Here is a 21,397-nt window from a genome sequence, read left to right as displayed (position 1 = left end):
TTTCCAGCTACAAATTAACATATACAAAGGCTCCAGGACAATATATTTTTCATGTTAGGATCACTAATATTACTTTTCTTCCTTACTTCATATAAAAAAATGATATGAACTGAAATCACACTTACAAGGTATAAATCAAAAGAGATACCAAGTACATGGATTGCTGTAGTGACTAATATGTTCTGACACAGCTAATGAAAGTTAACAGCAGAGCGCTCTGGGGAATGTACAGAAGAGTTGAGATAGAAAACCAGAATTTTTGAAAATTAAGCTTAGTAGGTAAGTAGGTATGTCAGTCAGGAATGTTTCACTGAAAAGGAGAGGAATTAATGGAAGAATGTCTGTTAAACCTCAAGTTTTGTGAGGACTTCTATGCATAAGACAGATAAGTCCGTAGAGCTCTGTGGGAAAGGGCAGCACTGTCTCAGCTCCTCAGGGTAGGCACTGTGACAGTACTAGGAAGACGTGTAATGGATTGTCTAAGAAATGGGTAACCATACTTGAGAGTACTCAGACATTTGCCAGAAGGTTATATTTCGGAATGATGTTAAGAAGAAAGTTGAGCTAGATCAATTCTGAGATCTTTCCATTTATAATATCTGGTATTTCTATCAAAAGATAATTTGGTCTTAAAGTTAAAAAAATTGTGAATTTAAAAAGTGGAATTGAATTTTATTGTACATAGATGGTTAACAAATTTGGGGGGTTTGTTTATTTTGTTTTTAACAAAAGTGTGAGATTCATGAGTTGATTCATAATTAGTATCTTGTGGCTTCTTGCAAAATATTTACTTTAGGAAAAGTGTAGCATTACCAAGTTTTTTTTCACTCTAAGTTATAACCTTGCATGTTTTCTAATGTGATGATGTTTTGGGGTCTTCCAGACTTGATTTTCACTTGTTGCCAAATTTGGCTGTGATGATCTTGGCAGAAAACTTTTGCCATAAAAAGAAGGATTCCATCCACAAAAGAGAGATAGCAGCAGCACAATGGGACCAGCCAATAAACCCCAGACATCTCCAAACACCTTCTTGCTGATGGGTATCCCCGGACTAGAGCACCTGCATGTCTGGATTGGGATTCCCTTCTGCTCCATGTACGTGGTGGCCCTGGTGGGGAACGTGACCATTCTGGCTGTGGTGAGGGCAGAGTGAAGCCTGCACGAGCCTATGTTCCTCTTTCTGTGCATGTTCTCAGTAACCGACCTGGTCCTCTCCACATCTACACTGCCCCGCATGCTCTGTCTCTTCTGGCTCGGAGCCCATGACATTGCCTTTGATTCCTGCCTGACCCAAATGTTCTTCATCCATAGTTTTACTGCTATGGAATCAGGATTCTTTTTGGCCATGGCCATTGACTGTTTTGTGGCCATTTGTCATCCACTGCACCATACTACCATTTTCACCCATGCTCGCATTGCCAAAATGGGAGCTTCCGTGATACTCCGAGGGGTGGCCTTCTTTTCTCCACATCCCATCCTGCTCAAGCACCTGCCCTACTGCAGGAAACAGATCATTGCCCACACCTATTGTAAGTTAATGGCTGTGGTGAAGCTGGCATGTGTGGACACGGGGTCCACCAAGCGTTACAGCCTCAGTGTGGCCTCTGTCATCGGTTCCTGTGATGGCTTTTTAATCACTGTCTCTTATGTCCTAATCCTCCATGCAGTCTTTCGTCTTCCATCACGGGAAGCAAGTCTTAAAGCTCTAGGCACATGTGGCTCCCATGTCTGTGTCATCCTCGTTTTCTACACCACAGCTGTCTTTACCTTTCTCACTCACCGCTTTGGCCACAGTGTGGCCCTCCAAATTCATATCTTCATTGCCAATATGTACCTTCTGGTACCACCTTTTCTTAACCCCATTGTTTATGGTATAAGGACCAAGAAAATTCGATACCATGTCCTTAGTTCTCTAAGGGTAAGGATTGCTTGGTGATGCTGAAATTGTCCGCACATATGGTATCAGAATAAGAAGGGAAGTATACAATTAATTGGTCCATTTGTCATAACTGACATGAAATTTTCTCCCACTGAAATCAGACATTTTATCAGATTTTAATGGGGAAGAGTGACCACACATAATAGAATTTCCATTAGAATAGAATTCTAATGAAACTAGTAAGCTTAATATATTTTGTGTGCCTCTCAGTTTTAGGGAACTTACTTAGAATTTGATGAATTGAAAATGAACTCCTTTCTGCTCCCTGCTGCTACTGATCTGTGGTGTTCCTGGGGTAGTAATTTATTTTCAAATAGAGAGCAACTAAAAAAAGGAAGGGACCCGTGAGAACCTCAAAGAATTCCACATGAAGTATCTGCAATTGAAAATTAATGATCCTTTTAAATATTCTATAGAAGAGGCAATATATCAGGATTGATATCCTCTGAATACAACAAATAATTGTGTGTTTTATTCATAAGAATTGACACATTGGACAAGGTGTCAAATAGAAAAGTGGAAAAGTTCAACATTGCAAAAATCAAATCCACAGACTGCTAAATATTGTATTGCTTATAGAGTGTTCTCTCTCCACCAAGAATAACATCTGCTATTGTTTTGTTACCTGAACTAACATAGGGATCTCTTTAAACCTTCATCACAGAGTATCTTGAAAATAATCACTTTATGCTTGATGTTATATACTTTGGAGTTTGCCCAGTGCATAGGCAGGCCCACTGGGCTAGATTCACATATGCTGGTTTTTAGATGTCTCATGTCCTTATTTAAGGAGGAAGTCTATTATTAAAAATAACTCAATTTAAATTTTTAGTGATTGTGCTACTGGTGACATTGAAAATGAAATCATTAAAAAGAATATAAATATTTTACTGGAAAAAAATTAATATTTCCTCCTTAAAAACCATGGCTGATTCCTTTACTTCTTGGCTTACATAAAATGGAAATTACTCTGGAGGTGTAACTGAGCAAGCCTTCCCAGAACAGACCCCTCCCCCACCCTCTACTTTAGCTCCTCTCTGAAGTACCTAGATAATAGTATCTGATGCACATTTCCTGAGTTGTTTTTCGGATGCTAAAACCTTCATCAAATGAAAGATGTTAACTACTTGCTGGCCTTGAGTACACAGCCCTTAAGCTTACTAGTGCCTAAGGATTAATAATGTTAACCCCTTACACTGCCTTGTTACCTCACCACCAACCACTCAGAGGATTGTGCATGAGCTGATCACATATCCTGGGGCTCCCCTTCTTCACCTTACCTTTTAAAATGTTTTGCTGAAAGTCACCAGGGAGTTTGGGCTTTTCAAGAATTAGCTGTCCCAGACTACTTGTATGGTGCCTTACAATAAATAATGCATTTTCCTTTACCACAACCCAGTGTCAGTAGACTGGCTTTACTGCATATAGGTGAGTGGACCCAAGTTTAGTTCTGTAACAGAGATACTCAATAATACATGCTGAACTTTATTGGGTTGATCTCTTTTTATGATTTATTATTTGTAAAGTATTACTTAATCTTTTTTCCTTTCTTACTATTTTCCTTCTTTTTAGTGTAGGAGCTTCTTAGACATTAATATCTGGGCTGCTTCTCTTTGTTCTTCTTTTAATTGTATTAAATACCATTGTTCAAGTTTTTATCATTTCCCAGTAGGGGTGTATCAACAGTTTCCACTGATATGGTCAAGGCACCTTAGCTTTTCATTACTATGTGCAGTGCATTCTCTTTCTTGAGACCATAGTTATCCTCCTAAAAATTAAAACAAACAAACAGAACTTTATTTTGTCAGAACCATAGAACCTCCAGGATGGCAAAGCAGAACTTTCTGAATTACCCTTTCTGCTGTCTCTCTCGTTGTTTTTATACATCCCTTGCATTCTTTGTTCAATTCATTAAGATTTTTATCCTAAATCAACAATAATTCTCTTCATATCTTCATGTTTTTGCTTAGAATGTTTCTCTCTGACTTATCCTCTTTCTTACCTGGAAATAACTTAGTTATCCTTCAAGATATAGATCCTATTTAAACTCCTTGCCCTTTTCAGAAAGATTAAGTTTATTTCCTTGAGTCAAACTAAAAAATTCTCTCTACCACTATTATAAAAAAATGAAATGATATATTGTAGTCAGCTTTTAATATGCCTTTGGTCAATTAACCTCTTGATATAGTTAGAGGTTAAATGCATTGAGTCTAGAGTGAGTGCCTGAGTTCATTATTCATCTCTGCCACTTGCTGTCTGGGTACTCAGGTACTTTGCTGAAGCTTTCTAGGTCTTGTTATCATAATAAAATGGGGGTCATAAGATTTCCTTCCTCATAGAGTTTGTTTTTTAAATTTTTTAAATTGAAGTACTCCATAGAGTTTTAAGGATTAAATGAGTGAAAGCATATAAGGCACTGATAATAGTATCTCACAGTAAGCTTTTAATAAATAAACATTAGTTAACATTTAATGAATAAACATTATTGTAACAAGTATAATTTTTGTATATTGTGTGCCAGACTTTGTGAGACATATATATGTTGCATATATAGGTGTTTTCACACACACATACATAATTTAAATTATTTATCACCGTAATCACCAGATTGTTAGTCTGATTGCACAAATGAGGAATTTAGACTTTGATTAAATAATTTTTTAACATCGCATGTTGATAAAGTAGTGCAGTCTAGATTTAAAAAGACATGAAATTAGTTAATTCCATAGTTAAATACCATCCTTTATTTACTTTTTATGCCTAACACCTCTCAGTGTCCTATAAACATAAATGTTCAATGAATGCTTCTGAAGGAATGAATGAAGCTAATAAGGTGTTGAATTCACTTGTCATATATTTCAGAACTCCTGGTCATGTGATAATTATATTTAAGGAACCTGGATTAAAAACATAAGGATAGGTTTTAATGATCTTTTTTGTAAGGTAGTAGAGAGACGTGACAATGACAAAGGAATAGATCTCTCCCAGGCTTAAGAGAAGAGAATTTCTAGGGAAATTTAATCTTTGAAACTATTTGCCATTATGTTGTGTGTTTCTTGAAGGTAAGTTGCCAAGTCTGTACCTTCAAACTGTATTTTTTTTCACTTTGGAGTATGATGAGTCATGAGATCTAATTAATATATATTTTTCTGACATGGATCATGCTTGTTTATATGCTAGGTTTGAAAATACAAACTAAGGAATTAGCTTTTACAGGTTATTTACCAATTGATCTCAAATTGGAAATGTTCAACAATAATAATGATCATGCAACTAAATACTCAAAATCTCTGCATTAAATTCTAGTCAATATAGGGAAGATGTATAGTTTATTCATATAGTCACATATTCAACAGAAATAAATTTATGGAGTAGCTAAAATGTGCTAGGTTGTGCTAGATTCTGAGAAGAGGTTAGTGAAAGATAAGTCCATGTGTCAGAGAGTTTACATTCTGGTTGAAGTGACATGACCTCAACTGATGTTCAGCGCATAACTACATTGTTAAGCATTGTTAAGCAACTGATGTTCAAATGCATAACTACATCGGTTATTAAGCACTGCCAAGTAGAAACACAGATTTCTATAAGGGCATGTAACATGGGGTTTTGATCTAGTCTAGGGGAACCAAGGAAAACTTCCTTTAAAATGGCATTTATTTGAGTGCTGAATGGGAGTTAACCAGCTGAGGAAAGAGGGAGGAGTCATGAAATGGGGGTAGTAGTATTACAGGAAGAGAAAACAGAATATGTGAACATGTATGGATCTTAAGATAGATCTTAAGATAGGCAGGCACATCATACATTTGAAGAGCTAAAGGAAGTCCATTTGTGGGCTGGAATACAGAGCATGGAATGAAGAGCCTGAGTAAGGCTAGGGTAGTAGGATACAAGGGTGGGTTAGGCATGCTAAGGATTCACAATTTTATCCTAAAAAGAAGAGAAAGACAATGAAAGTTTTATGCACAGGAATGACATAATCAGGTTTGTGTTTTAAAAACACCATTGTGGCTGCAGTGAAGAAAATGAGTTGAGACAAAGAATGGATGGAAGGAATGGAGAAGACATTTTAGGAGGTTATAAGTTTTCTAAGACAATATGATGATAACTTGATCCAGGTTGGTAGTAATTATGATGGAAAGAATGAAGTCAATTTGAGTACCCTGAATATACTTCAGGATTTGGGACATGGCTTAATGAAAAGTTTGACAAGCTCACAGGTTTTATGTCTGTTGCTTACCCCTGCAATATGATTCTAAGCCTAGAGTCTAGAGTGGGTGATTGATGAAGAGCCTTTATGTGTGTGTTTGTGTCTGTGTGTGTGTATGTATGTGTGGTGTGTACCTATTCATATAAAAATATTTGAAGACCTGCGGTTTGCCAGGCACTGGGGAAATAGTGAACAGAGCCCCAATCACAGTCTTCAGGATGTTTACGTTTGACTACTTCCTACAAAAAAATTCTTGCAATTTCTCCTTTAATATTTATACTCAAGTTGAGCTTCTGACTTCTGCCAAGTCTTTCTGAAGCTTAGTCTATCCTAAAACTAGTATTGTGCAGTTTTTCTAGAGCTCATCTCTTGCTTTGACTTTAATGTCATTCTCTATTTTTCTTTTTACATATCTCATTTACCAAGCAGTAGTCTTAATTTAGTCAATTAATATTTTATTTACAGCATAGATTTTTTGCCACCTTTTTGTGTATCCTTGTTGCATCTAGGAAATCAAAACTCATAATATCAGTTTTAAGTTTTGTTTATGGAGGCCCCAAGGTCACTGGAAATTGAAATGATTTAAACTGGAAATTAAAAATGATTGATTTTGAAGCAAACCATAGCAATTAGTATATAATTATGGCTGCAGTCAGCTCTGCCTTCTGTTGCTCCAGGTATTCTTTAATTTTTCTTCTAAATGACTCTCCAGTCTTCCTCCACTTCCTAGAGCTCCTAAACCATAACATACCACACCATATCCCACAACACACCAGCAGTTAGTTTAGCAGTGCGCCTGAACAACTGTTCTTTTCCATCTGTGCTCTCCTCAGTCATTGGCTCTAGGATTTATTCCCCAGAATATCAAAGCTAAGTAATGGCCCTCTGTTAAGAGAGGCCACTAGGGACCCAGGAGGGCCAAAACAAACCAGCATAAATCTGCCTCCAGCTCAGACACTCCGTCTTACTCTGAACATCCGCAGATCTTCACCATATCTCAAGTAGACAGTTGCTTTGCTGGTCCTAGCATCGCTATCACTGGACTCACAACCATCTACAGGTACTATACTAAGAAAAGGGAGAAAAAGAGGGAGGGAAAAGAGTACAAAATCCTGAGGCACAAAGAGTCATGTATCTCAAATCTTTTCATCAGTATGTCACAGTCACCAACCCTTGTAAGATAATGGTTGGGGTCTGTAGTCTTTAGAATGCTCTATGACATTCTTTAGCAAATAGTAAGTAATATCTTTCTCATTTTTATACCTTAGCAGATACTGTCTTTACTCATAATTAATATTGATATAGTTGTTGCTGACAACTGTTCCTAATAGCTCAGACAAAACTTTACCATGTTGCTTAATGCTCTAATAAAATCCTAAGGCTGCCACCACATGGAGAATTTTTTTATTTACAGTATTCGTGATAGATTCATTCAGATTCTACCAGAAAACTCCCACTGATAGTGAGCTTCTGGTTTCCCAGGGCTGTCTTTTCTGTTTGAGTTTGTGGTAGGATTCTTTCCCCTATTGAACTAAAATGCACCTTTAAAATTTTTTTAACATTCTTTTTATTTTGATCAGGTATCTATCTCTGGTAACACTAAATATTTTTTTACTTATAGCATGTAATGAATCAAAAAAAAAGTCATGATAAAATTACCAAGATCATCAAATATTTCTTCTTATGGTATCAACTCAAGACTAGCTTTTATCCTTGTTATTATTTTTTTCCAAGAAAAACACAAAACAAAAAGAACATAATTTTTGCCTATCTCACTTAAACTTTGTACTTGATTGAAAAAGAAGAAAATTTGCATTTCTAGAGCACCAAAACATTCAAAGAATTATGCCAGGAAAATTGCACGTTTTATACAGTGTTAGAATTTAATGATGGATTTAATCCTTACTGTAAGTTTTGCAAGGTAAACCTCATCCCAATTTTGAAGTGAAAAAATGAGCTCAGTGCCTTAAAGAACTTGGTTAAGTCACATAAAATAAGAAACAGGACTGAGATTATAATCCAGTCATGTAGTTATCTAAAAGACCTTGTTATTTTTACTATACCAAGTTGCCTTCTAGGAGACCTGCCTGTCATTCAGCTCTGGTGTGCCTTTTACCAAAAGCGGTTGATATATGAAATACTTAGATCTGTAAAACTCAATTTACAATGTATAAATGCTACAATGTATTTTGGCAAATATACAACTCTATTCTGTTATCTTAAGTATTCAGAGTAAATCTACAAAAAGACAAATAATCCAACTTCATCAACTGAAACAAAAAAGGACATGATATTAATATTACTGTACTTTTATTTTTAAAGCAACTTTGTGTTTATGGTTTTTATCCCTTTATTTTAAGCTTTCATTGAAACTCCTGCTTTTCTGTGATTCTATTTTATAAATATTATATAATTGGAATATTTCTAATAAAATGTGAAGTCTAACCTGAATAGTAAATTTTAGTATTGTATGCTCTTTAACCTATAGCTGTCATCAAATAATTTGTAAATTTGTATTTCTATTCAGAATAGTTCTGTAAGTTAAAATATTTAACAAACACAATAGTCTTATTTATATAGGAATATATTTTATCATTAACCTCTAAATTATGTTCCCCATACAAAAACACATAAATACACATATATGCAGAAGACTATTACTTTACTTTTATCCATTTCCCAACCACACTTTATTGAATAATCTGGAACTTTAATACTAAATTATTATCTGTTGAGGCATTTTTGGATTCTACCTTTGTTATCCAAAATATCAGTTATTTCTCCAGAATACCATCATACTTTTCATATATGATTAACAGATTTCCTAGGTTATTTGTCAAAATCAACATTCCAGAGAAAAATCCCAACGCACCAAGGCCAATCTCAAGAACTGAGGACCCTGGGATGATGAAATTCAGCTTCCTCATCTTGAGTGAAAACCATGCTTTCTATTTGTCCCCCACCTCAATCCTGTAATGTTGTAAATTTTGGGTTTCCTGCCAGGTCCTGCCCTCTGGGAAAAAAATCAACAGCATTGCATACTTTGAATATTAAACAGGCTCAGGGCCACAGGAGAATCTAAACAATGGAGATAATATGTCTTTTTTGAGAATTTACCCCTGAGACTGCTTCTCTTTCCTGCAGCGAGAATAACCCTAGGGTTATCTCCCTTCTTATCCCCATTAGCTGCAGCATTTATCTGATCACTACTTGATAAAGTGTAATTGTAATTATCACCATAAACTACTATAATACCCAGCTTTTTTTAAGTTTATAATCATTTTATTTTTTTAAATTTTTTAACATTTTTTATTGATTTATAATCATTTTACAATGTTGTGTCAAATTCCAGTGTAGAGCACAGTTTTTCAATTGCCTGAGCATATATGTATTCATTGTCACATTTTTTTCTCTGTGAGCTACCATAAGATCTTGTATATATTTCCCTGTACTATACAGTATAATCTTGTTTATCTATTCTACAATTTTGAAATCCCAGTCTATCTCTTCCCACCCCCCACCCCCTTGGCAACCACAAGTCTGTTATTCTATGCCTATGAGTCTATTTCTGTTCTGTATTTATGCTTTTTTTTTTTTTTTGATTCCACATATAAGCGATCTCATCTGGTATTTTTCTTTCTCTTTCTGGCTTACTTCACTTAGAATGACATTCTCCAGGAGCATCCATGTTGCTGCAAATGGCATTATGTTGTCGATATACCCAGCATTTTAGATTCAAATGATGCAGTAATTTCAAAATGTCACTGTTTCTTTCTCCCTAGGAATCAGACCTTGAGGAGCTCAGGTTAGGGATGTCCTCTTGCAACAATTCCATCCCTCAACCCTTGATGTTTATCTTGGCTGGAATTCCTGGCCTCAAATCTTCCCATGGCTGGTTCTCTGTGCCTTTTTTCTTGGTATTTGTCATTACAGTCGTTGGCAATGCCACCATCTTATGCATCATCCAGGTGGAGAAGATCTTCATGAACCCATGTTTCTTCTCTTGGCCATGCTGTCAGTTGTTGACCTGTCTCTGGTCAGTGTCACTGTGCCCCGCATGCTGGGTATTTTCTGGATGAATGCTAAAGAAATCAGCTTCAATGCCTGCCTCACACAGATGTTTTTCATCCCTTCATTTTATGTAATGGAGTCTGGGATCCTCCTGGCCATGGCTTTTGACAGATTTGTGGCTATCTGGCACCCTTTGAGATATGCAACCATTCTTGCTAACAACATGCTTGTAAAGATGGCACTGGCTGTTCTGGCAAGGGCAGTGGCAGTGCTGGCTCCAGCACCCATCCTGGCAAAAAGACTGGAAAGCTTCCAAACCCACATCATTGCTTATTCATACTGTGCCTACATGGCTGTGGTGCAGATAGCCTGTGGAGACATCTCTGATCACATTGTCTATGGCCTTATGGTTATTGTTGCATCTGTGGGATTTGACCTATCTTTTATCATTCTGTCGTATGGGCTGATCCTTCATGCTGTCTTTCGGTTACCCTCTTGGGAGGCACGAGGCAAAGCTCTCAGCACATGTGGCTCTCATCTTTGTGTCATTGCTCTCTTTTATTCTCCTGTTGTCTTTTCAGTTTTGGCCCAGATTTTAGGCTACCATATGGCTCCTCATCTACAGATTATCATTGACAATCTCTACTTTTTGGTGCCTCCCATGGTCAACCCCTTGATTTATGGGGCCCAGACCAAGCAAATACGGGAGAGGGTTCTGCGGATCTTTAACTGTCATGGAGACTGAGCTTTATACCTGAGATGGACAGGAGACCTAGGATATGGAGCTGGAAATCATGTTAGGTTGGAGGTAGAGATAATTCCTGCTAGATTTGGGAATTCATGGGGAAAGGAATACTCAAGGCTAAAAAAGGACTCAGTCAGTATGGAAATATAGCTGGGGCATGTTCTTTCCTTCATGATATAGTTGTTATGAAACCTTCATGATCAGAACCCTCCCTAAATGCTCATGCATGTAATAAAGTAGGGGAACATTTTGTTGTTAATTTGTTTATCTAATCGTATAATATAACATAATATAACATAATAATATAAGATAATATAATGATAACATAACATAAATTGGAAGCCCATTGTTTCAAATGAGATAAAATGAATTTAAGCATATATCTAAAGACCCATGAGTAAAAGTAATTATTCAAAGATTTTTGTTGATTTAATGATTTTTCTTCAATATTATGTTTCAGATATTTCACCAACACAGAATTATATTTCATTGAAAAAGTCCTAGTGGAAATAAACATATATAAATATCCATGATCATATCAGTGAATAATGAACTCCTTTTCTATTGGAAGGGTTTTAGTAGAAAAACTAAAGTCATCTTTAGGGAATTACATTAGTGTCAGAATATAGAACCAATATACAGTAGATTGAACTTGATAGGTAAGCATTTTATAAATGGAAGAAAAAAAAAGACCTAACCTTAAGTTTTTGAGGCACTGACATACTGTTTTCCATGGTGCTCACACCAATTTACATTCCCACCAACAGTGAATGATAGTTCTCTTTTCTTCACATCCTCTCCAACACTTGTTATTTCTTGCCTTTTTGTTACTAGGCATTCTGATGGGCATAAGGTGATATCTCATTGTGGTTTTGATTTGCATTTCCCTTACAACTAGTGATGTTAAACATCTTTTCATGTGCCTATTGGCCATCTGCCATGTGATCCAGCTATTCTGGATATTTATACAAAGAATATGAAAACACTAATTTAAAAAGGTATATGCACCCTGTGTTCTTCACAGCATTAATAATGGAATGCTATTCAGCCATTAAAAAGTTTGAAAACTTTCTATTTATGACAGCATGGGTGGGCCTTGAGGTTATTATGCTAAGTGAAATAAGTCAGATAGAGAAAGACAGATTCCATATTATTTGATTGGTATGTGGAATGTGTATAAATGAGTGAATAAATAATATGAACAAATTACACCAAATAAAAAGCAAACATATAAATACAGAGAATAGAGTAGTGGTTACTAGAAGGGAAGAAGGATGGGGGAAGGGTGGAATGGAAAAGAGGGTCAACTCTATGAAGATGGATAGAAACTAAACCTTTAGTGATAAGAACACTGTAGTATATACAGAAGTTGAAATATAGTATTGTACACATACAATTTGTATAATGTTATAAACCAATTTTAAAGACCCAAAGAAGCTATTTTTTCTCTAGCTTCACTTTTTCTCTTCTTCCCATCTGACCTCATATGTTTTCACAAATTCAAGACACCCAAGTCTGTATCTTAAACTATGAGTTAGGTCTGTGTTTCAGAACACATTGCAACAGCCTTGTAATCCGCTTTTCATATACACCTTAAACTTAAGTCTTTCCAGACTAAACTCCTAATCTCCTTGCCAACTACATTGTTCCTCTGTAGTCCCCATTTTTATTCATTTGACCTGAGTTAAATTAAGTTTAAAACCTTTAAATTACTTATTTTTATTTCCTTGCCTTCATCCAACCAATGCCTGAGATTTCTCTGTGCTTTTTCACTCTTTTTCCTACCTCATACTTTCATCACTTTCAATCTCTGTACTGCAAAATCCTCTAACCTCCCTGTATTAAATCTCTCTCATATTCAAAATTGTTATTAACATTGTAACTGGAGTTGTCTTCCTCAAACAGTTATCTCATTTTGTTCACTTAAAATCTTCGACAGCTTGTCCCTCAATCTGTTCTCAAGATAAAGTCTTAACTCCATAGCATGGCCTTCAAGTTACTGTATGACTAGGCATCAGTCTGCCATGCCACATTCTTTACTTTCACTAATTCACAGGATAGGCATCAGTCTAGCCAAACCTGACTGCTTTATTTGTAAAGAAATCACACATTCCTTGCTACTCTAGGCATTTTTCTTTCATCTTTCTTAGTCAAAACTCTTCCCACCTCAAGAGACACTTTCTTTGATTTGTTTTCCTTAATGCTTGTCCTCAAACAGTACCAACCAGTCTGTCCAGCCAGACACTTTAAGTTTCTTTGACATTCACTTATTTATGATCTTTATTGTAGTTCAGTTATTAGTCTTGATACTATGCCATTATTCTTAACACTGACATTTCTTTAAGGCAAAGGCCATGTCCAGAAATTCAACTTTTCACCTCACATAAGCAGGTTCTAAACCCTGGTCTTAGGTTTTTTTTAAAAAAAAAAATGTAGTTAAACACCAATTCATAAACCAAGGGACCTAAACATGTAAGTCTTACCCATCGTCCCATTCCTAATGTGCATAAATTAGATACCATAATTTAGATACCTAATCTTCTAGTATGAAGATTGCATGATTTGTATTATCTCTTTTTTTGTCAGATGAGGAAATAAAAGCATAAAGTTTAAAACAACTTTTCCAAGGTCACATCTAATAAGTGGCAGATCTCTGATTGTATATGAAATATGCAGTACTTGAAAGCCTTTGATCTTTAGGCAATCCCAACTGACCTTCCTGCATACATTATCATTTGATGTGGTGTGTATTGTACCAAGTACATCTACTGTGTAAAGCACCTTGATCAGACTAAAGACATCAATTAAGCATAATATTGCATTAATCTTTAAACATCTGAAAAATGTAAATTTTAACTCTCAAACAGTTTGAGATCAATTAGACAGGAAAAAATTCAAAGTATGTGTAATATAATAGCATTTTTTTAAATGAAAACTGCACTGTTGGTGAAAATGTGACTTGATATAGCCATATGGAAAACAGTAGTACTCTGCTCAAAAAGGATAAACTTTCACTTATAAAATGAATAAGTTCTGGTGATCTAATGGACATTACAGTGATTATAGGTAACACTATTGTATTATATAGTTGACCCTTGAACATTGTAGGGGTTACAGACATAGATTCCCCACACAAAGTCATGCATAACTTTTGATTCCCCCAAACTTAATTACTTATAATTTACCATTGACTGGAAGCCTTACCAATAATGTGAACAGTCAACACATATTTTGTGTTACATGTATTTTATACTATATTCTTACAATAAAATAAGCTAGAGAAGAGAAAATGTTTTTAAGAAAATCATAAAGAGAAAATACATTCACCATACTGTACTGTATTTATTGATACTGTAATTTTATATCATCTGCTTACAGAATGAATTGTCTGTTTGACATCTGCATCAGTATTGTCTTATATGATACAAAACACTGTAGATGTTATGTGTATTACTAACACTGGACATAAAAAAATTAAAACATAATGTGAAAAATAAACTCATATTTATTTAGAGGTATAATAATTCATGCATTGATAATGAAGAAACAATAATGCTATTGTTTTATGGTAGCCCTGTAATCAATATTATGGTAGCCTTGTAATCAATATTATTGCTTCATGATAGCCTAGCTATCTTATCATGAATGAATCTTTATAAAAATTTTATGGCATACAGTATTCTAGTTATATTCATAATACCATATTGGGAACATTGTTGCATTTTTAAAAAACCTGTGGTGATAGGCAGATATGCAATTTCTCCAGTTATGAGAGAGGCATACTGTACATTAATATAATTCTTTGAAAGCAAATTTATAAAATAGTAAGAAAACTAACACATTATTAATTTTATATTAACTATCACTCACCTTATGTCTATGTAAGACTGGGCTAGTGTCTACATATATTTCACGAATTCATGACATACCTGCTGTTTCTTAATTTCAGTAGTTTTGGGTGGTGTGATTCAACTGGAAACTTTTTCAAACTATGATAAATCTGCAAAGATTTTTCCAATGTATTTATTGAAAAAAATCCATGTGACCCACACAGTTCAAACCTGTGTTCTCAAGGGCCAACTGTACACTTGAAAATTGTTAAAAGAATAGATCTTAAATGTTTTCACAGCCAAAAAGAAATGGTAGGTATGTGGTGTGATGCAGGTGTTGGCTAATGCTATCATGGTAATCATTCTGCAGTATGTAAGTGTATGAAATCAATACTCTACATCCTAAACTTACACAGTGTTGTATGTCAACTATGTCTTAATAAACCTGGGAGATAAAAGATTACAAAACAGAATTGATTTAATTCCACTATTGTTATAGAGTAGGTGCTTGAATCAGATTGCACATGGGAATTTTCTCTGTAGGTGATCTTATTTGGGCATTTGTATATGAACATCTATTAAAATGGACAGTCATTGGAACATTTACAGAATTGAACTTCAGTTTTTCCATAAAATTAATTTGAATTAGGACTGATAAAGTGCTCATATGTTGAATATTTTAACATGCTTTAAATTTGTATTAATTACCATTAAGAATAGGTATTCTTATTTCAATTCAGAAGAAGAGACTGCATATCAAAAGGACTAGAAAAGGAGTATAAATTTTAATATAGCAAGATCTTCCTTAAAACAGTAAACTATTACAGTGGAAGCAACAAAAAATACCCAATGTTGCTCTGCTCCTTCTATTTTTCCTTATCTCAGATAGCTATCATAACAATAACTCCACTGAATTTTATGTTGTGTTTTTTTGTACCAGTCCTTATTGTTATCAGTTTTAATAATGATAATAACTATATTTTAAGCACCTTATTATGTGCTATGCTTAAAATACATTTTAAATTGTTATGTTCATACAATAGTTCTTTTAGGTAATTGTTACTATCCCAGTTATAAGAATAAGGAAAATTAGGTCAGATAATTCAAATATTTTTAGTTCTCTTTTTATAACACACAGGTAATAGATGGTAGAGTCAGAAGCCAAGCCTAGGTCTGTCTCATCACAATATCCATGCTTTCAATCTTTTCACAATACTTTTTCCTTGAAAGAATTTCTTGAAGGCAGAGACTACATGAACATTATTTTCATCAGCCTTTCATAGTATGTGGACAGTATAGATAGTGAGTTAAAACAGAATGTATGAATTAAATATGGATGAATAGAAGAATAGATCTCATATCTTCTTTGGATCTAGAACAGGTAGAGGTGGGAGAATTGAAAATGTCTTCCACTTTCAATGGATATGTCATTCTTCTGTTTGAAGACAATGACTTTATATTATTTGGAAGTCTAATTATTTTGGTCTATCTTTTGTACTTATTTCTCTTGAAAGTCTCTATATGGAATTCTAATCCCACAAAATATATGGAATAATCTTATTTTTAAAATTACTGTAAGATAAGAATTTGATCCAGTATGTCTCAGGATTACTGGTGAAAACAGGCAGGATTATACAAAAAATGATTCTGTGAGCACTATCTTGTCTGCCTGTGAACTTTGACATGTCCCATCCCTCCCAGTAGAAAAGGCTGCAACCAGGCATAACTTTCCATTGGACTAGGTAACATGCAAAATCTCCACATATTGGAAAGCTGGTATTTCCAGTTGTTCTTCTAAACAATTGGCTTATTAATATGAAATTATTGCCATGAATCTTAGGCAGCTTGGTACCTGATGCCAATGTGTTAATTCTCTTCAAGGCTGATTTCACAAGGTGTGGGGATTATTTCCCTGGAACATAGTCCATGATGCACTCAGCAGTGTCCTATACCCTGTCTACGTCTCTGTGAGATTATAAAGGGACTTAGAAAAATGCCTTCTCTTTCTACATGTTTTTTTGTATGTTTTCCCAATAAAACTTTTTTTTTTTACTTTTTAGCTAATTTAAAAAAAACTAGCCATATAACTTCAGCCTTCTCCATAAGTTGCCTGTAGATTGCCTCTGTTTATTCCAGTAGATTCCCATGACTCTGAGACCTTCCTATAACCTGGGGAGCATGTTCTATTCATTAGTGGAACATGTGAGAAGTGTTGGGAAGGTGATACTTCAGAAGTTACCATCTAACAATAAGAGATGGAGATTGGTGGATAAATACCCCATATTTCTATCCCCACATTGGTACAATCTGGAGGTAATGTTTCTCACATATTTTCCAGTACCCCTGGCAGGAAAGGGCTGGTCATCCACAGAATTGGTCTGCTTGACCATGCACACTTTAATGGTTTTCTTCCCTCCTTCACAAGTTTTTCCTTGGATCAATTCCCAGATATACCACATACATTGAAATTCTTACTTTGGTTAGCTTTGGGGAAAACTCTTGATAGGAAATGCTTATGAGTATGCTCACCTATTTATAGACTGAGACCATCATAAGATAAACTTTAATCTTCCCTTCCTACTCTAAGAAATAATATATGTCATTAGCTTGATCATCAAGAGGAGGAAGACAAACAACCGTGGTAGATGAAGAAACTGAGTTAAGATTATTGGTGTTCATGTGGTGGTAATGTTGGTAATATATATGCTCTTAACCTGTGGAGACCCTGGACAGGAAGGTCTAATGGGAAAAGGGGACTGAGGGTAATATGGCTAAACTTCAGCATCTTGGATTTTCTTCACTAGCTTTTAAACTTTTTTGAGCTGTACGGATAAGAAGAATGGGATACAATAAGCTGTTTCATGCCCATCATCAGAGAAGTTGCTCAAATTAGTGGACAACATCTCAAAACCTTTCAAAGTGTCTCCTAATGACCTTTTGGGAAAAAACAATAAGTTCATAGTGAATTGCAATGATACACAGACTGAAAATGAACTCCTTCTAAAACCATCACAAACAAGCAATGCTAATCAATATAAACTCTGAAAAGCTGCATTGTTCACTTACCCAATAAAAGGACTATATTTGTACAGTTAAATAAAACCAAGTTATCATATTATTGAAATATGAATATATAATTTTCTATTGCAGAATGATTTGTATATTTTGATCCCTGATGAAGGCACAGATGAGCCTACTTTTCATTAAACAAGCACTCAAGGAAGTTAGATTCACACACATCTGCACATACTTCTCTATATCTACATGAGTTATAATAATTTATTAAAAACTTGAAGTTATGGTTGATACAATTTCATCATCTTAAGTAAAATGCATCATTCAAATCTCACGTTTGCAATGACTTTCTATATAAGGTCTTCTCTGATTCCCTCTAAAATCTAAATTAGTTGCTTCTTACATGTGAACGTAAATCTTTTGTTCTTATCTTACCATGGCCTAAATCAAATTAAATTATATTTATTCCTTTGAAATCATGAATATGTCTCTGTCACCATTATACTTCCAAAAGATAAACTGCCTCTTGGTATTGCAGAAAGATGCAATAGATGTGTAAACAAGAAAGGAGGTGGGGCAGAGAAAGAATAATGGGAGGCACAAAGATAAAGGAAGGAAGGAAGCGAGAGATGGAGGGATAATAATGATAGGAAATTATGAGATACATGTATACTTTTTTACCCAAGTTTATCTTATATTCTGATTGCCCTCGCCTGGGGAATATATCTTTAAGGGATATCATTATAATGTAAAAATCTTACCAAGATACACATAGTGCAATGAGTTTCCATCTTAAACAGGTAAATATATATTTCTCCTGTGTCATATTATTTTGGATGACTGCTAGGTGTCACGCTTCAGAATACCAACTGAGCAACCCGCCTGCGGATCTCCTTGGTCTTCACACCATAAACAATGGGGTTAAGGGCAGGGGGCACAAGCAGATAGATGGTAGACAGGAGGATATGGGCATAGGGTGATATATGTCCAAAACAGTGGCTGAAGAAGGAAAAGAAAGCAAGAATATAAAACTCCAGGAAAATGACAATATGGGAAGTGCAAGTGTGGAATGCTTTGAGTCGTGCCGCCTTATGGGGAAGATGAAAAACAGACTGAAAAATCAGAATGTAGGAGATAAAGACAAAGATCATATCAAAACCTAGAATTGCAAAAGCCACAAAGAGCCCATATGATTTATTAATATGAACATCTTCTGCAGCCAACTTGACCACAGCCATGTGCTCACAGTAGGAATGGGCAATAATCACAGATTGGAAAAGTTGTAGTTGTTTGAGTAGAATGGGTAAAAACCCAACAAGCACCGTTGCCCAGATTGCCACCATCAGTACCATCTGAATTAGAAAGACAGGTGTGAGGATGGATGTATGCCTCAAAGGATCACAGATGGCCACATAGCGATCAAAGGCCATGGCTAACAGGATGCCAGATTCCGTGCCCTGCAAGGCATGGATGAAGAAGAGTTGGGTGAGGCAAGCATCAAAAGACATGGAGCAAGAGCCAAACCAGAAGATAGCCAACATCTTGGGAGCAATGTCTATACAGAGACCTAGGTCAGTTGCTGCCAAAACTGCCAGGAAGATATACATGGGTTGGTGAAGACTGCGTTCTGTAGCAATGACGATTAATAAGAAGATGTTCCCCAGTAGAGCCAGCAGACACACACCAAGGAAGGGAAATCCAATCCAAAACTGCACATGCTCTAGGCCAGGGATCCCAATCAGGATTACTGTCTTCGGGTTCAGATATGACATGTTAGTAGATCCCATATGGTTGATAAATCCTTTCCTCATCACTGATCTTGGATGGAAAGAAAGAAGAGAATTATCTTCATCATTTCTTCTAGATCATGAAAAAAAAAAAAAGGAATGAAATGTGGCCATGTGACATTGAATCTTTCAGAGTCAGTTTAAGTCAATATCAAAATAGAATTCTTAGAAACCTTTTCCAAATACCAGTGTGGGTATTTGTGGATGAAGAAGATGAATCCAGTGTTTATCACCTAGCAATTGTTGAAATCAAAATTATGATTCTAAGAATGTTGATCTTACTAGCTTTTGAGGTGGGCTTAGATAGTCCCACAGATGGCAACATTAGCTTTTTTGTTTATATCCACCTTCAAACTGCAGACACATTTCAGATTAGGTGAAATTCCTCTGTGACACTTGAAGTTGTAGACTAGATCCTCAAACCTATAGCCCTGTCCATTTTGTTCAAAGGTCAGAATCTCCAGAAAGTGGTAGCCTTTCCCAGTCTTCCAATTTTCTTTGGTTTAGAGAGTAAAATATCTCCTTACAAATCTTAGAATTGAGTATCAGATTGGGGAATGAAGAAGTTTGTTCCACAAAAATTGATTGAGTTACCCATGTGTGGGCCCATTATCCAGGTTCTTGAAAGTTATATGGAGGCATGTCCTTTTATCAGTAGTGACAGAGCATTTTTGACTCAATGAGTTACTTCTTGCCCATTAGCTTTCAAAATGGATGTGTAAGCAGAATGGGGAAGAAGGTGATACAAGTCCTCACAGATCTTAGATAAGACAGAAAGTTGAGAAGGTAAATAGGAAATCAATTAAATAAAAGGGCACCGTAAATCAGGACAGAATGGTAACATTTAAAACTGGCCTACTGGATAACCCCTTTAGCTTAAATATTTTGATTTTGTTCATCTGTTTCAGATGCAAAAGGATAGGGTTGCCTGTGGGCCACCATACTGTTTATAATGGAACTCAACCTAACCTAGATGCTTTCTTTCAGTTTACTATATTCATTAGGCAGTAAGAGTCATTTCTGATACTTTTGATTATGTTGTATATTGATTATATTACTTGACAGTCACCCCAAATTTCTGATATTTTTATATTTTTTCTGCTCTTTCTTTAGAAATATACTCACTAAATCTTAAGATATCTTTATATACTCTCTTTTTTATTTTTCATTAATCATTCTGCAAGCTTAAAATCATGCAAAAGTTTTAGTCTATGATTTTTTTGTCATAGCCAAATACATTGAATAGAGAATACCACTCTGAATAGGATTTTATATATTTTCCTTTGAAGGGAAACAAGAGGAATTACTGCTGTGAAATTATATTTAAAAAAAAAAGACTGATTCACAGTCAATAGGAATATATATGTGGGTATAGCTAGAAAGTTCTCAATGTAGTAAAGTATGAAATACTTCAGTGGAGATGGAAAGTAGGAGATCTTTTTATATAAGCTTCTGTAGCTACATTTATCAGTAGACTATGATCAAGGCACTAAAGAGATATAGATGTTTTAAAAATTAGAAATTTTGTGTAGAGAAATTCCATTTGATGTTCACGTGAAATGAGGTTAAGTGGGAATAGTGATGGGTTCCCTAGAAGAGATTGGTGATACATATGAATATATCTTGTTAAGGGGACATGAGCAGACAAAAGCAGAGCCTAAAGGAATTACAAAAAATGATGTATCTTAGATAATTATTTATAAGTTGTCTGACAATGTAAAAGTAAAATTTAGCTTGTCTCACAATTGTAGGTGTTAATTAATTTATTGCATTACTTTTCTTCTATACAGCATAGTACGTGTATTATATATAAATGTGTATGTATTTATATAAACATATAAATAAAATAGATATATAATATAT

General features: G+C 35.1%; 1 protein-coding gene and 2 pseudogenes across 1 annotated transcript; 2 read left to right on the top strand and 1 right to left on the bottom strand.

Annotated features, from left to right (window-relative positions):
* The first annotated feature begins 988 nt into the window (after window positions 1-988).
* Window positions 989-1,936, top strand: LOC102527300 (olfactory receptor 52R1-like; annotated as a pseudogene).
* Window positions 1,937-9,958: 8,022 nt separating this feature from the next.
* Window positions 9,959-10,925, top strand: LOC102527046 (olfactory receptor 52P1-like; annotated as a pseudogene).
* A 7,674-nt stretch (window positions 10,926-18,599) lies between these two features.
* Window positions 18,600-19,537, bottom strand: LOC102526792 (olfactory receptor 52A1-like). Its single transcript, XM_006203584.2, has one exon. It carries the CDS (start codon window positions 19,532-19,534, stop codon window positions 18,605-18,607), a length of 930 nt encoding a protein of 309 aa, XP_006203646.2. The 5' UTR covers window positions 19,535-19,537; the 3' UTR covers window positions 18,600-18,604.
* Between the last annotated feature and the right edge of the window lie 1,860 nt (window positions 19,538-21,397).

The sequence above is a fragment of the Vicugna pacos genome, chromosome 10 (assembly GCF_048564905.1).
Source record: "Vicugna pacos chromosome 10, VicPac4, whole genome shotgun sequence".
Lineage (NCBI taxonomy): Eukaryota > Metazoa > Chordata > Mammalia > Artiodactyla > Camelidae > Vicugna > Vicugna pacos.
The sequence above is the reverse complement of the archived record's forward strand: the minus strand, read 5'-3'. Positions and strand labels throughout refer to the sequence as shown.

Bases quoted from the DNA above. Each gene is read 5' to 3' on its own strand.
- LOC102526792 (XM_006203584.2), bottom strand. From the start codon at position 19,534: ATGGGATCTACTAACATGTCATATCTGAACCCGAAGACAGTAATCCTG.